A 17,619-nucleotide genomic window follows, 5' to 3' on the forward strand; every position below is an offset into this window, starting at 1 on the left:
GGTAGTCAATAAGTCTGGTCAGGTTAGTACTAGGTCTCCAGTCAAGTCAGTATAGTGTCAACCCACAGTTGAACATGTATAGTAGTTAAGACGTTAAATAAAATGGTGTTGCACCTTATCAAGTGTTAGAGGTCTGTCTCTCGCTACACTGCATCAAGAGCAGTCCACGTCGACCCAGCCTGCCTAACACGTCATTTTCTATCACTTCGTTAAACAGAATCATGCAGCCTCATAGAGCATCTTGGAGTATAGAAGTGTAGTGGGGCTTTTTTCTGGACTGGTAATCCAGAAGCCTAGACTAATAATCTGGGAAAAATGGGCATGAGTATTCACTGCACGGCTTCTGAATCTCACATTCGGGCTCAAATGAGGGACAGACGTCTGCACCATTTGGGAAGCAGTCCCCCATTGTGATTTTCCCCAAAATGGCCAATTAAGCTCCATGAGTAGGTTGTTGAAGCTGGAGGGCCAATCAGAGGCCTTCCAGCTTGAAAGCAGCAGCAGGAAGGTAAGCGAGGGAGAGGCTGCGCCAAACTGGAGGCACTTTCTCTCCAGCTTTTTCAAATTTAAAATGAAAAATAGTGTGTGTGTTTTAAGCATCATTTTGCATGTGACATATTTCTCTGCTCCTGCTTTTCCTATTTATTTTCCTTCGTCGCCCCCTGTGAGTACTTTCCCCGCAGTGGAGGCAGTCTGCCATTGGCTGTCAGCTGGATCTTCAGGTCCCGCTAAAGTCGATGGCAATTTGCGTGACTCGGCAATGCCACTGCTGGGAAAGGGTGTCGGCTTCGGCGGTAATGAAAGACCCTGCTGGCCAGAAGGGCCAGAAAATCCTGTCTAATTAATTGTTTTCATAATCTCACTAACCTCAAAAATACTGTTGGAATTGAGATTGATGACATCCAGCCATATTTTGACGGCTTGCACCCTCCAATGCGCAACCAGGATTGATCTTTGCTGAATGTTTGTTAGACCCCCAGGATGAGCCAGCATCCTCCTCTGGTGCTCATTCAGTGTTCTGCTTTTGATCCTCAGCTCAACTTTGATTCTTTTGTCCCATTCAATACCACGCCTGTTCAATTTAATTTGTGCAAATCTGCCTGCTTCCATCCTTACCTCACCCTGACCTTTCTCCACCTCTAAACTCAACATCAATTTTGCTAACTCCACACTGTGTAAATTCAGACTTGTCCAGAACCCTGTATCCTACTCAGCATTAAGTTCCACTCACTTTTTAAAACATCATTTTTAGAACTATTCCCCTAGTTGTCAATGTTCACACCTTTCCACAGTGCCATTACGTTTGCAGAGATGAGAAGATTCCATTGCCAATTGCTTCAGTTCGGTTGAAAGTTAAATTGAATACTGTCAATGTGCAAAACAATTACTTATATTTAATAAGGTAAAATGAGTCAGTGGATAAACGATGACGCAGTCAATTAGAAATTGGTCTTCCTCACCAACCTCCATTGGTTCCATGCATCCAAATGCATCAAATCCCAAATCTTCATCTTTGTTTATTCACGCATTGATGGCTTCGCACCTCCTTGCTTCCTCTGTCAGCCTGTATGCGCTCTCTGCTTTCCTAAAGTTTGTCCTCTTTTCAGCTCCCCTCCTTCTACTTCGCCTTTTGTTATAGAGCCTCTATACATCTAAACATTTGCTCACATTCTAGAACTCTTTCTCCTTAAACCCCTTCACTTTGCTTCCCTCTTCAAAAAGCCTCCTCAAAGCTTACCTCTTTGAGCGCACCCTCGGTCACCCATCCTAACACTTTGTTCTCTCACAGCTCTTAAATAATAGTTTATTTTTGGAAAATGCCTGGCATCTTTTCTTCTCATCTTTCTTTTGAGCACTCCTCAAGGTGAGGGGGAATAACACTGGTTACATATCGTGCAGTGCCATCATTTATACCACAGCCAGATTCAAAATTAAGATTATACCCTAAGAATATGTCTCAGCCCCCATGACAGAACAGCACCCTCTACAGTAGCAATCTGACACTTTCTCAGTTCCTAAATTAACCGGCTTTCCACCATCTCAAACTATTTTTTTCTATAGGGCCCTTATAATCTTCAGACAGGAAACTGGGGTGGAAGCAAGTGAGGAGGAAATTAAATGCATATCCTGATGCGAAGGGCACTTTCTAATTCACTGCATCATCGTTTGTCCCCTGAGTCATTTTACCTTATTAAATACAAGTAATTGTTTTACACGTTTAACTTTCAACCGAACTGAAGCAATTGGCGATGTTTATCAGCAATGAAATCTTCTCATCTCTGCAAACGTAATGACACTGGTGGAAAGGTGTGAACATTGACAACTAGGGGACTCGTTCTGAAACGATGTTTTAAAAGATTGACAGGAAAAGATTTAAAATCCCGGAACAATGTACAGTTTCTTTGTGTGTGGTTATCTTGTGAAAGATTTTCCGTGCTTGTTAAGTGACGAGTGTATTTTCCCTTTTTTTGTAGGTCTGGATTGATGCAGCAACTCAGATCTTTTATTCCCTCGGTGCTGGTTTTGGAGTTATAATTGCATTTGCCAGTTATAACAAATTTGATAACAACTGCTATCGGTAAGACTCCCAAAATTTGTGCAAAAAATAACTGTTGGTCACAACAATTTCTTGCTCCGTGGGTGAAGTTTCCAGTTTCGCCATGTTATATGCACTATTATTTTTACTTGCCAATCTGAATTTAAAACACACAAGCCGCACAGTCGGGAGTTGAAAACCTAATGAATACCAATTTATGGACGCATGCTGGTATGTCCAAAGTTTGTTTGTCTTTTCACTTTAATTACTCAATTGTTAGATCATGCACATTATTCATTTTGAAGAATTATGAAATTCCTCTGGTGAAGTTTGCGAAACTCAAAATAAAAACAAATAAATCATTATATCTGTGTAGAAAACACAGTGGAATATTGGTAAGGATTTGTGTGTGTGTTTCCATAGAATCCCTACAGTGCATTTGGCCCATCAAAGCTGCACCGACCCTCTGAATGAGCATCCTACCTCGGCCCACTTTCAATCCCAATAACCCTATAACTCCATTTAACTGGCAAATGTTTAGACACTAAGGGGCATTTTTTTAGCTTTGCCAATCTATGCCAATGGATGGCCAATATAGCATGGCCAATATGGAAACAACTTTTGCAGGTCAGCTTTAATTCCTCCTTCAGTATATTTGCATCTGTTCATATATATTCATGTGTGTGGGCATATTAACAAGTACCAGATACCATCTCTCCCCACCTTCCAAAATTGGTTTGCTCGTAATCCTTGAGGGATAGTCACAGTATTTGTTGTGGTGACTGTTTTGGGACATTCTAGTTCACTTAACAATGAAAGCATCATGCTAATAGTTTTAGGTCTAAACCTAAATGCCTCCAATGTGCAAATATTTCAGCCTTGCTTTTTTTGTTCAAAATTTCATAGGCTCATAGAATTTACAGTGCAGGAGGAGGCCATTCAGCCTGTCGGGTCTGCACTGGCCCTTGGAAAGAGCACCCCACTTAAGCCCACACTTCCACCCTATCCCAGTAACCCTACCTAACCTTTTTTTTGGACACCAAAGGCAACTTATCATGGCCAATCCAACTACCTGCACATCTTTGAACTGTGGGAGGAAACCGGAGCACCTGGAGGAAACTCACACAGATACGGGGAGAACGTGCAAACTCAGCACAGACAGTGACCCAAGGCGGGAATCGAACCTGGGACCCTGGAGCTGTGAAGCAACTGTGCTAACCACTGTGCTACCGTGCTGCCCTGAAAAAACACCTTTCATGTAATGTGTTTTTTGGCAGCTACTTCTTCTATTTGCTGAATACCAGAGTTATATCTCTAATTTGCCTCAATGACATTATAGTAAAATGCACATCTAAACCAACAGATGATATGAATCTTTATTGCAGGATTCCATCATACGATAACATGAAATGAACAAGTTTCCTTTACATCAAAGTAGCACTGCTGTTCCAGGTGAACTGCGCATCATCTGATTTACCCCAATACTGACAATCCTGCACCTTTAATTGTGGTTTCCCCTGGGTATCTACCCTTGAGCCCCTCTGTTTCGCATCCTCTGTTTCGCATCCTCATGCTCCTCTTCAGCAACATCACCATTTTAACATGTATGCTGACACCATCCAATTTCACCTCACCCCCAACTCTCTCGTCTCCTCCATTCTCTCAAAGTCCCCACACTGCTTCTAATGCTGGATGAGCAGAAATTTCTTCCAACTAAATTATTGGGATGACCAACGCCAATGGGCGCGATTTAACGGAATAAGAACAGAGTCCTGTTGCGGGTGCTTTCAGCGGGGTGTTTTGCGATGTTTCCAGTGCCAATAACGGGGTTCTTTTTTCTGGCCTCAGGGAGGGAGGCCCCACCGAGGCCGCACTTGCCTTCATTTCTTGCACTACTCTCTGTAAAACTAGTTGTTTGTGATTTCAAAAATGCTTGACGACTTCCAACAGCATTTCAAAGTGAGGTGTTGGGTTGGGGTGAAAACCAATGCTATTAGCTTTTTTTGTTGGGATTTCTCCCCTTTGTTCACTGTAACTTTGATAGAATAACTGAGGAAATCCTAAAGAGCTGATATAAACAACAAACAATGAGGAGAAATCCTCCCCCTTCCCCACCCGGAAATTGAACACTTTGGTATTGGCTTCAGCTGAAACAAGGCAAGGTGCTCAGAACATTCAGATGTAAATAAGTCACGATTTAAAATTTTTTTTTAGAGTACCCAATTAATTTTTTCCAATTAGGGGGCAATTTAACGTGGCCAATCCACCTACATCTTTGCTTTGTGGGGGCGAAACCCACGCAAACATGGGGAGAATGTGCAAACTCCACACGGACAGTGACCCACAGCCGGGATCGAACCTGGGACCTCAGCACGTGAGGCAGCAGTGCTATCCACTGCGCCACCGTGCTGTCCCAATAAGTCACGATTTTTAAAGTTACACATCATGCCCTCATTTTTATGTTTTGAATGTAAATTTCGATGTCGGGTTCATAATAGGTCCTGTTTATTTAAACTTGTCATGCTGCAATGACACTCTCCTGCCAATCATAGCCGTGCTGTAACTTCACTATGGGATAGTATCATGGCAGCAGGATGATTATACAGTGTAGTTTTTGTATAAAGTGTTCGATCTCCTGTGACATTGTGTATGGTATGTCAGTGTAAAATGCTGCGTTCAGTTCAAGAATTATAAAGGGCACAATCTATCCAAAAAATAATCTGAGTCAGTTCTGGGGGTGATTAGCGGGGTCGAGCGGAGCTCCTCAGCGCACAAAGAGATCCTGACGTCATTTTTAAATGGCATCTGGATCTCTCGGACCCCCCTCCCCCAAGCCCCAACTTGCCTATAATGAGGTACTCGGGAGCCTCCGCACCCCACCTCCCATGGGCAGGGTATCCCAGGCCCGATCTCCAGCACAGGCAAAATGCCAGCCTCGCACCGTGGCACTGCCAGCCTGGCACCCTGGATGTGCCCCTGCCAGCCTGGCTGTGCCATATTGGCACCTGGGTGTCACTGCCAGGGTGCCCGGTGGCACTGTCAGGGTATTAGACTAGCAGTTCTAAAGTGTTTGGGTGGTGTCAAGGTGCTTGGGGTGCCACCCTGCCCGGAGCCCGACCACATCAGGGCCTCTGGTCACCTGGGAGACCCCACAAGTGCAGTTCCACCTGGTCCCCATTTGTGGGGGCCAGTGCTGAACGGTACTCAGCTGGGGTCTCCTCGGCGAGGCCAATAGATGTAGGGTGGCTGTTCGATTGGCGTCAACACAGCTAAATGTGTTCTTAAACTCATTTAACCATGCAAGATTAGGTCCCGCCTATTGTGGGCGTCACTCACAACATCTGCATTTGTTGCCCATCCTTAATTGTTCCTTGAGAAGCTGATGCTGCGCTGCTTTCTTGAACCGCTGCAGACTATGGTGAAGAGGCTGTGGCAGGGAGAGGAGGGAAAACAGTATGGAATAGAAAGAGAACAAGGTAAAAAGTCAGGGCAATGATATGGAAAGGGAGATGGGGAAGTTGATAGGGGAGGAAGAAGGAATGGAGTTAGTGACAAGGAGAAAGAGGTGTAAATTGAGGAGAGGGGGGATGGAGAAGAAAATGGAGATGGTGGCTGCAAAGACAAAATAATTACTTTGGAGGCAGAGCTGAAGGTAGTTGAAAGAAGACTCCTCACCTCCGTTGGGCCGAGATTTGTTTTATCTTCGAGCAAAGGGAGCTTAGATTTCTTGTCACTTCTGCTTTTCCATCAGACCCAATTTCCAATTTAGTTCAGGGAAGAATTAGAATGTTTAGGCACTAGTTTTACCTCAGAGTTAAGGTTGTTGTGAAGGCCCTGATTTTATACTTAGTCCAGTGAAGAAGGAGAGGGTAATACCTTGGTCAGTGAAATGAGGAAAGGAGGGGGAACTGTGGTGTGGTCAATTTTGTTGTCAGATGTTTGCTTATTATGAGAAGGGGATGAATGTTTACGATGCAGTTACAGTGACTAACTTGATTCCAGTTCCCGCTCTCACCAACATTGTACCACATGTCCAAAACACCGCCACACGTAATTGGACAATCAGCAAGCACTTGACAAGGTACCAAAATTTATAATCCAGCTGCCACTGATCTTTCTCTGGTTATAGTGCTACGTTGTGATGGGGAGGCAAGATTGGATTTGGCATCATCAGCCAAGGCCTTAACTATCTGCTCAGTGTCTGAGCATTCCTTCCCTTGGTGTTGGAAAAATTAATATCAACGCTTCAGAGCACCATTGTGGAAATGCTTTCTTGGGATAGGGAGATAAATCCATAAATTGTTATAAATACAGCCATCATCAATAATGTATAAGAGCCAGTAAGCTAACGTAACATGGTGAAAATAGATTCTTGCCCCCAGATAATGTTCGGGAGAGGGCAGAGGCTGCTTGTTTTTCTCCAAGTGGGAGAAGACATGGGTAACATGTCTTGAGCAGTTGTGAATTGCAGATGCCAATGCATCAAAATCCATGGGATGAAAACTGTAGCTTTCTGCTGTGCAATAATTCAGGCAAACGACAAAAATGACATACAGAATTGATGGGTGGGGAGGTTAAATGCCACTTTTGGAAAGCAGCAAGGGGTAATTCTGTCACAGATGTTTACATTTAAGTTTACATTTTTACAATACATTTCCTCAGAACTTAGACACACCTGTGCTGCCATCCTTTGCCTCAGTAGTAGAGAGACATGCAGACTTTCAGGACCTCAGTATTGCACGAGAGGTTCTACACAGCTAACATTATGTGACAGAAATGTTAACATTGTAAAGACTAATTATAATGTCACTTGCAGGTGCAATTGGTACGATACGTAAACTTTATACTTGTAAAATGTTTTTTTTTCATTGACAAAACCTGATCCAGGAATTTTCAGTGCTCTTTGAGATGGACTGTGTGACCTACTCCGCACTTCTAATATGTAACAAAGAGATATGAGCAGAGAAATTGATATTGGGACCAGCTGACAGGAAGTCGACACTGACAGAAGCCAATTGTTAATATATTTTGAATACTAGTGGATTCCCTGTGGCTTTTCCCACATGGAAGCAAAATTATTAGTGATAATATGAGCAGAGGTATGAGAAGTAAAAGCTTATGGGGCATATGAAGGTTCTGTAAAGTGGAGGAACATGTATTATGGGTGTGACTTGTTTCACAGGATGGCCATGATACAATAACTTGACAAATTTGATATCTTCCCAGGTGATGACTCACGACTTGCATATGTAATGTCCAGACCATGGATACGTTTTCAGCTTGGCAATCGGGCTTAACCCTGGCATTCCAAATAGCCACCCATGATAGAAACTGCTTGATCTTCATTTCAGTTGATCACAATGGAAATGGGGTGAAAAAAACAGTCAGTTTCTCTAATAGATGGCTCATCTCCATCTCCAGTTTGATGCACTTGGTGCTAAGTTGAAATTCAGATCCCCAAGGGTTTGCATCAGGTGAGATTAGTAGACCAGTCCCCATTCTGTCCTTGTTTTCATATTTCCTTATAAATTCCTGTTCACAATCCTGTAATAGAAACTGTCTTACCCTATGTGAAGTGGTGTCACCACTGACAGGAGAGTGAATGATCATCCTGACAAGATCACAAGACATCTGAGCATTATAAACATAGATTTAGTGCGGTAGCATGGTGGTTAGCACACTTGCTTCACAGCTCTAGGGTCCCAGGTTCGATTCCCGGCTTGGTTCACTGTCTGTGCGGAGTCTGCACGTTCTCCTCGTGTGTGCGTGGGTTTCCTCTGGATGCTCCGGTTTCCTCCCACAGTCCAAAAATTTGCCTGTTAGGTGGATTGGTCATGCTAAAATTGCCCTTAGTGTTGTGTCGGGTTACTGGGTTATGGGGATAGGGTGGAGGTGTGAGGTTGCATAGGGTGCTCTTTCGGAGAGTCGGTGCAGACTCGATGGGCCGAGTGGCCTCCTTCTGCACTGTAAATTCTATGATCAAAAGGATCGACAATGGGATACATTGACAAGAGGAGTATAGTCACACCTAAGGGTTGCAATATATTGTAGGTGGAGTGGGATACACTTCTCGACTTTCTGGTTACCTATTAGCCCGTCTACTACATGATTATGAAAAAAATACGCATTTGATCATTCAAACTAAATAAGATTGAGTCTGTAATTTTATTTTTAGGAGCGGGGGGATGGTGGACGAGTATCTGAAAAATCCATGGAGTTTTATACTAAAATGTACTTTCTCTTTTGCTGTGCAGCGATGCAATTCTTACCAGCTCCATCAACTGTGTCACAAGCTTCTTCTCGGGATTTGCAATTTTCTCTGTGTTGGGCTATATGGCATTCAAGCATGGAGTTGATATTTCAGAAGTGGCAACAGATGGTAAGCACCTTGAACAGACTCAAATGTACATTCTCAGCCTCAAAAGCAAGAATACTGTGAATGCCAAAAATCTGCAATAAAAATGGAAAAAGCTGGAAATGCACAGCGGAACCAGTTCTGGTGAGATGCCCAGTCCTATATCATTGGCGAGATTCCAACCCTACCCCCCCCCCTTCCCCCCACAACCCCCAGCAGTGGGTTTCCCATTGACCACCAGAAGGATCCTCTGATGCCGCCTGAGTCAGTGGCCATTTTCATAGGGGCTTGGCCTTCAGCAGGACCGGGAGACCCAGCCGGCAGGAAGGGCCAGAAAATCCTGCACATTAACCCTGTTTCTCTTTCCACAGATGCTGCCAGACCAGCTGAGCATTTGCAGCGTTTTCGGTTTTCGTTTCAATTTTAATTTAATGTCCTATTGTCAGACCAGAGGCCATTGAAAAGACATGAGTGGTTCTGAGGCTCAGAATAGAGATTTATTTTCTTGAAGTTGCATTAAAAGGTGGAATGCAATTTATGGCGTATGTTCAAATAATGACATTTTCATCAAAGCATGTAAAAAAAAAACATCGTAAGAGGGAAAGCCATGAACATGAACGGTGTATTTTAGGCAAGTCATTTACGTCAAGTGATTTAATCCAATGGGATAGGGTCCCAAAGTCAACATTAGCTTTCAGGAAAAACAGTGTAAAAATGCAGCCCTTGAAATAGAAAGTGCATGTTTGCTACTCTGTAACGTTACACAAGGCTCACTGCAAAATGGGAGTGGATGCAGCTGTGGAAAGGGATAACTCTTTTTGGAAAGATGAAAAAATATCTACTTCCTCAAAATTTCCTTGCTCTTGCAGGATATTTTCAGAACAGTAATTTTGTGCTTTAGGGATGTGGTAAATCTTAGAAGTTAATAATTTAAAAATCACAACCCAGCTATCCGAAGCTGCACTAAACGCCATTATAAGTGCTGTTACCACAGGTCAAGACTAACTTGCATTCAAATGCTTTTGAGTTTCATTCCAATATTTGATTCATGCACACTCCAGCCATTCATACCTGAAAATCTGAAAAAGGTGTAGGACCACGATTTTCATATTTAAGTAGCCTTCCGCCACCTTCCAGATGGGCGTGTCACTTGCCTGGTTTCCAGCTCACTTCAAAATCGCATGGGTTGAGGATGAGGTGTTAAGTGGTGCCCATTTTCAACCTGCTACCACCTTGTACCTGAAAATGGGGGTGAAAACTTCCTCCAGTCAGTTATTATCCTTTTCAGATTTGTCTTGCAGCCTTTTTCCAAATTATTTTGAATAACAAACAGATGTTATCATAGTATTGGGAAATGTTTTCTACTTGGATTTTTCTTAAAACTTTGATTTGAACTGGAATGATGGAAAAACAAATTGAACGTGTATTTTAAATGATTTGATTGCATCATCAACAAATTGTGACAGCGAACGTTGACACAAGACAGTTGAAGGAGAAATGGGGCGTAATGAAACTGAGAAACCTGACTTAAATGTGTGGCCACAAATCATGACAAAGGGAAGCAGGGTTTGTGGTTAGTGGAGTGCAAATACATCAGATTTTTAATATAGCGCACAGATGGTTTGGAATGAAGTTCTACTGCACATCACAGATGAGCGGACAGCTGAATATGGATCAATCACTCATGGAAAGCCATGAGTACTGGAAATTTGAAAGTAAAACCTTATTGTGTGCAAAGTCCACTGTAAATGGAGTGGAGGAGCAGCAAAACCCCAAAGAAAATGACATGAACACTGTGGAAATGCACCCCCTTGTATTCCCATTGAGACTATGGGTTGATTTTCATGAGGTTGTGGTGATTCCAGGGACCATCAAAAGTGATTGACCGGACCCAATTCCCCCTGGTCCTATTAGTTTATTGTCAAGGTGGGATAAGTGTGTGGATATCAAGGTGGGATAAGTATGTGGACCATAAGTCTGCACTCCTGAACTGGTTGGCTCCATTACAAGAACAGGCAAGCCTCATTATGCATCCTTGGCTGAGAGCCCAGACATTAGTCTGGTGAAACAGCTTCGCCCAAGGAAAAACATTGCTCAATTCACAGCTTTTTCTCATAGATCTATTTCTCATTTTATACTTGTACAAATAAAGAGGTGTCAAGTGCTGGCAGTTTCTGCTATCAATATTTTAAATGTCTAATTTAATGGTATTTTTATACTGCTGCAAACAAGCAGTTTTATAAAATAAAGTTATGAATTCATAACTTTTTATAGCTTTTTCACACATAGATACATAGAAGATAGGAGCAAGAGGAGGCCTTTTGGCCCTTCGAGCCTTCTGTGCCATTCATCACAATCATCCAACTCAATAGCCTAATCCTGCTTTCTCACTATAGCCTTTGATCCCATTCTCCCCAAGTGCTATATCCAGCCGCCTCTTGAATATATTTAATGTTTAGCATCAACTACTTCATGTGGTAATGAATTCCACAGGCTCACCACTCTGTGTGAAGAAATGTCTCCTAATCTCTGACCAAAATGGTTTACCCTGAATCTTCAGGCTGTGACCCCTGGTTCTGGACACACCCATCATTGGTAACATCTTCCCTGCATCTACCCTGTCGAGTCCTGATAGAATTTTATAAGTCTCTATGAGATCCCCCCTCGTTCTTCTGAACTCCAGCGAGAACAATCCCAACCTAGTCAATCTCTCCTCATATGACAGTCCCGCCATCCCTGGAATCAGTCTGGTAAACATTCGCTGCACTTCCTCGAGAGCAAGAACATCCTTCCTCAGAGAAGGAGACCAAAACTGCACACAATACTCCAGGTGTGGCCTCACCAAGGCCCTGTATAATTGCAGCAACACAACTCTGCTTCTATACTCAAAACCTCTCGCAATGAAGGCCAACAGACCATTAACCTTCTTTACCGCCTGCTGCACCTGAATGCTCACCTTCAGCAAATGGTGCACAAGGACACCCAGGTCCCACTGCACACTCCCCGCTCCCAATTTACAATCATTCAGGTAGTAATCTCCCTTCCTGTTTTTACTTCCAAATTGAATAACCTCACACTTATCCAAATTATACTGCATCTGCCATTGGTTTGCCCACTCACCCAACCTGTCCAGATCTTGCTGTAGGTTTCCTGCATCCTCGTCACAATTCACCCTCCCACATAACATTGCTATTATAGGATTGGTTCTATGAAGAGTGTATACTGAATGAATGGGCATGGAAGTGCCATTGGTTGGTATGGGGGTATGAGTGGCCATGAGAAATGGGTAAAGAGGCATAAGTTGTCATGGAGGGTATGAGGGGCCTTGGGGGTTGGGTACGGCAGCATACGTTGGCATGGAGCGCTCAAGGGGCCATGGTTGGATGGAGGGGTTTAGGTTGGCATGATGGGGCCATAAGAAGTGTGTGTGCGTATGTATGGAGGGGGGTGAAAGGCGTAGGGGTGGGTATGAGAGGTTTTATTGCTTTCATTACAACTAAGACAAAGCCCCAGAGCGATGAGATGGGTCTTTTAAACAGTCTGCCTCCACACTAGTAGCCCCTGTGACTTCCTCAACACTGTTTCTGTGGCTGCGGGTCTATCTCCAATGCACCTGCCATACTCCTCCCCTCCCCCAGAATGAAAATCCAATCTTTTTCGGCACTTTCTTCCAAGGCAGGCATGTCGAGCCACAAAATTTACCGACTCCCACTAGCCGTCTCTTGGATGAAAATTCAGCCTTTCTAAGTGGAACTTGCTGCACAACATTAATGCTGTGACCCATGTTTTTGTCTGGTGTGATTCCTTAGTGGAAGCCTTACTCCCAAAACTATCCTCTCTCCTCACATTGGTAAAAGACCAGATAAAATGCTCAGACCTCTCAATGGTAAAATTAACTAATGCAATGCAATATGGGCGTTGATGAGATATTTATTTTAAATTCTTCATCAGTTTCCCCAAAAGTTAGTGTTCACGTCAAATATAATTTACCAGGCTCATGGATGAAAATAATTAAGTTAGCCCAAGCCCTTGGGTCACAGGTTTACTGTGTAAATAGGAGCAATTTGTTCATCAGGAGTTGCAAATCCAGCCATGAGACCATTACATTAACCATCCTCTCCTTCATATTACATGTCAATACTTTCTCCGAGTTTTGACCAAATAAGATCTATTACTGCAGTTGTTGTTGGAAGCTTGTTTTGTTTTTTCTCACTTTGAGCGAAAAGATGTAAATTCAGTGAAACAAAACTCAGCCTTGCCCCTCTTAACCCGTCAAATGTGCATTCATGCTTCATTCAACATTATTGATGTCTTTATTTGAGGAATACGGTTTGGATTTTTAAATAATGGGGATTAGCCAGACCAAGTAAATTATGTTAAAATCTCATCTTCTGATCAACCCGATAGGTAGTATTTTCCAGCCCTTCCTGACGATGGGATTTTCCAATCCCACTAAAGTCAGCGAGCCAATGACTGGCGAGCCAAATTTGGAGATTTGAGATGGATGAATCAGAGCTTGATCTGAGATTAGTTTGTTTTTTTAACAAACAATTTTATTGAGGTATTTTTCGGCATTGTAAACAGTTACAGACAACAGCAAAAAGAAAGCAAAAAAGGCAAAAATGTGCAAACATCAACGTAGAATCAATACTGCACAAGCCCGCTCCTCTCCCATCGACACTACCCGCCTATTTATCCCTCCCTGAGATTAGTTTTTCAGGAAAATCTTAAAAATGTTGAGTGGGAGGGGTTTAGGGAAAGAACTTCAAAGCATGGGTCAAGGAAGCCAAAGACAAATTCGGTAATGGAGTGAAAGGTGTGGGGGTACAGAAGAGATCAGAGTCAGAGGAATGGAATTGGTGTTGGACAGGATATGGACACCAGTATTTTGGATAAGCTGATAGTCACAGAGGGGGAAGGCCAAAGACAAAAGCATTGGAATAATTGGGTCTGCATGTATCCAGAAACTTAGTCAGCAACAGCTGGGCTGAGGCATCGACAGAACCAGTACAGAGATGGAAGTACGTAGTCTATTTTGAAGATGTGGAGTTAGAAATACAGTTCAAGGTTGAACAGACTACTGTGGTTGCGAATCATCTAGTTCAGCATGAGATGGTGGCTTGGGAAAGGGATGCATGTGGTGACCATGAAGCTGAAGGTCAGGGTTTTAGTGTTCCCAATGTTCAACTGGGAGAAATTGTAGCTCATCCAAGACGGAATGTTGGAGAAGCAGTATCATGACATCACAAATACAGTTGAGGAGCTGAGAGAAGTGGTACCATTGGTTTAGATAAGAGTGTACATGTGAAGACTGGCCCCATATCTCCAGATGATTTTGCCGAGTCACGAAGGAAGAGCAGTTGCCGAAGGATGAATCTTTGGGGGACATCTGAGGTGATGGTGTGGGCAACAGAAATATGAGATTGGGACACTTGTTCAAAAACATCAGGAACAATATTGAAAGTTTTTTTAAGAACAGACTTTCTGTTCTTTTATGATTGTGCATCAGAACATCCCTTGTCTATCTTTGCTCTTCTAAAATATACCGTGGTTTCTCATTTTGAACTTCAGTTGGGGTTGCCACCTTTCAGCAAGTCCAAACCTGGACAGCAACCAGGATAGGGAGCGGGATGAAGGTGGAGTTGTGGGTCAGGTTTTGATGTTTGTTTTGAGATTGATGAAAATGAATTGAAAACCTTAGTCACCTTAATAACTACTGTTTACAAATTGGTAGCAGGTTGGGGGAAACTAGATTTCTATTTTTAAAACAAAGCAAGTTGCTGTCCAGCTTCTGTTTGAGGTATTTCCAGACAGCCCACTCAGAAACCAGATGATGTAGTTCCAGACTAGTCAGAGAGCTGTGCTATCTTCAATCCTTCGAATTGTCTGCATTTGCATACAGGAACTTCTCGCTTATAAGGCCACTAAAGCGTAAATCCTAGCATTATTTGTCTGCTCTATTTGACAATTATGTGGCATTTTTGTCGTTTATAGATGACTCATTTTTATCTCAGTACAAATTTAACGATTAATTCATCGTGCGCTATTCTGTTTTCAGGTCCAGGCTTAGTGTTTGTTATCTATCCTGAAGCAATCTCGACCCTTCCAGGGTCAACATTTTGGGCAATTATGTTCTTCATAATGCTGCTGACATTGGGAATTGACAGCTCGGTAAGTAAAATACAACCTTATCTGTTGTTCTTCATCATCCTAAACCTTATTAATATAGGTTGGGAGTTAATGTAGCCCATCATGGCAGGAAACATGGCGGTTGTGCCCATTTAATCGCAGGATGGACCACAACTCATATCCCTGGAGGCGAGGGAAACCTCCCGTGGTTAAACTAAAGGTGGGAAGGGGCCAATATAAGAAACTAGCCCGCGTGCACTGGGATGCCAATTAATCTTGTTAATGAGCCAATTGACACCAATTATCATTGAGCCCAACGGAACTTAGTGGTGGCTCATGGAGTAAATGGGAGTCCCACTGCCTCCTGAAGGCTGCCCACGGTTTTCCAATGGCCTTGCTGGAGTGTCCCTCATTGTCAGGCACTCCTTGGAATGTACAGCAAGAAATGGACCATTCACTCCAACTAGTCTGTGCCCATGTTTACATTCCACGCAAATACAACACTTCTCTTGAAAGCAACTGAGTACAATTTGAATGTTTAGTGATAAAATGCTGTTGGAATCAAAAATATATGATTCTCTAGTGATAATTTGTTCATCTCATGACTGTCAGATGGCTGCTGTGAACTACAGCAATATATTTCAGCTTCTCTAGGTCATGGTGTTCACTTTAAGTGACATTAAAACCTGTCTAAGAGGTAAATTGCATACCAGATTTCCAATCTGTAATACCTACTGTCTAACTATCATGATGACATGACTGCAAAGTCAGAAAAACATCTGCTCCAGTTAAAACTCCCCAAACTTCTAATATTTTGAAGGTTTCACATCAGTATGTGACAAAGTGATAGTTCTTCACGTGCAGGTGCACAAATTGCAGTCATAGTCAGAAAACATAAGAAATTAAACAAAGCAGTGACAACTCCTTTATCAACTTCAGCCATGGACCATGTGAAATCCATTTTTATCCAATGACTGCCCAAACTATTTCATCTCTGAGATAAAAAAAATCAAAGCTTTTCCATGTCATAAAAGATAAAGTAATCTGCTCGCTGGATATGAATTGTAGCTACATTCATCATCCATGACTAATTGCCTTTCTTGGTAATATTACTCGGGTGTTCAACAATTATATACTTCGTATATCACTGAATCACTTTAACCCCTATATATCCCACTATATATGCCATTTTAATTACATATTTATGAAGCTGATTAACTAGAACCTGGAATAATTCATTGCATGACCAACATCAATTTAGGTTTGAGATTAATTAAAATTATGCAGCATTGTAACTGGGAAAGTAGCAGAGATCCTAGAACTACACCTTGAACAATTGCTTTTTGGACGGTGAACTTAGCATAATCAGTAAATCAGTCATCAGTTAATCACCAGGTTAAAGTCTAACTGTTGGACTTTAACCTGGTGCTGTAAGACTTCTTACTGTGCTCACCCCAGTCCAACGCCGGCATCTCCACATCATCATTTAATCAGTAAAAGAATCAAGGGTAATGGGGATAAGGCAGGAAAGTGGAGTTGAGAATTATAACTTCAGATCAGTCATGATCTCATTGAATGGCGGACCTGACTCAATGAACCGAATGGCCTCCTTCTGCTCCGACATCTTATGGTCACATATTGACCATTTCCAATCTCAGATCTTGATTGAGACTTGTTAAATTTTACAATTTAGTCTTTTTGGTTCTGTGGTAGTGGTCCAGTTGTCAAATGAGCTATTTACACTAAACATTCCACTTATGATTTTCAACCTACAGAATATGTTTTCTCTGAAATTTCTTCTTTCTTAAATAAGGTTACATAGGATATATGGCACAGAAACATACCAGCATTTATGCTCCAGTTGATCTTCCCATCTTTCCTCATTTAAATTTACCATCATAGCCCTCTATTCCCTTATTCCTCATTAAAGTATCACAGCAAAATTCATCCAATGTCATACTTGGGTGTTAGCAGAGTTAAAGGACTATGCCCCCAAGCAATTTATTATTCACTTCTGCTAACTTAAGCCCATAAAGAACTCTTGAGCAACTCTGTTGCCACTCCAGCTAAGGTTCATATAGAAAGGTATGAACTTGGTTTCTTCTCATTTATATTTTAGGTGCTTATCCAGATGAAGATGTTAGCGCCAAAGAACAGAACTACCTTTGTCACCCGGTATCAGGATCAAATACTAATAGATCATACCCTTTATTGCTCCAACAATGTAATTCAATACCAAACTCAGAAGGTTACCCACAACATCGTCTGTTTGATGTTTTAGATGTTTAGATAAGTGTTTTTCAAACATTTCTTCCCGGGACCCACAACCAATTGACTTTCTGGACCCACGTTGGCCCACCTTTGTGACCCATGCCAGCTGACCTTTGCGACACACTCCATGTTCGCATACCTTTAATGTGAAAGGGGAACCTGCTTGGTCTTTTTGATCTCCCTCTAATCAGGTCCAAAGGAGGAGAGGGCAATGCTCCCATCAGCTGAAAGAGTTCAGCCAGTTCCTTTATGCCATCTTTATCTTTGTGAGAATGGAAAATCCAATCTTGCACATGTAGGTCGCTGTTAAGGACAATAGCAACAAAAG

At 42.4% G+C, this 17,619-nt stretch overlaps 1 protein-coding gene across 1 annotated transcript in view; it reads left to right on the forward strand.

Annotated features, from left to right (window-relative positions):
• Window positions 1-17,619, forward strand: part of slc6a2 (solute carrier family 6 member 2) — a 200,712-nt gene that overhangs the window by 143,001 nt on the left and 40,092 nt on the right. The window contains exons 6-8 of the mRNA XM_038806745.1: window positions 2,475-2,578; window positions 8,791-8,915; window positions 14,950-15,062. Coding sequence (XP_038662673.1) covers window positions 2,475-2,578; window positions 8,791-8,915; window positions 14,950-15,062 — 342 coding nt within the window. The remainder of the gene's footprint in view (window positions 1-2,474; window positions 2,579-8,790; window positions 8,916-14,949; window positions 15,063-17,619) is intronic.

This window comes from Scyliorhinus canicula, chromosome 9 (assembly GCF_902713615.1).
Source record: "Scyliorhinus canicula chromosome 9, sScyCan1.1, whole genome shotgun sequence".
NCBI classification, from domain to species: domain Eukaryota; kingdom Metazoa; phylum Chordata; class Chondrichthyes; order Carcharhiniformes; family Scyliorhinidae; genus Scyliorhinus; species Scyliorhinus canicula.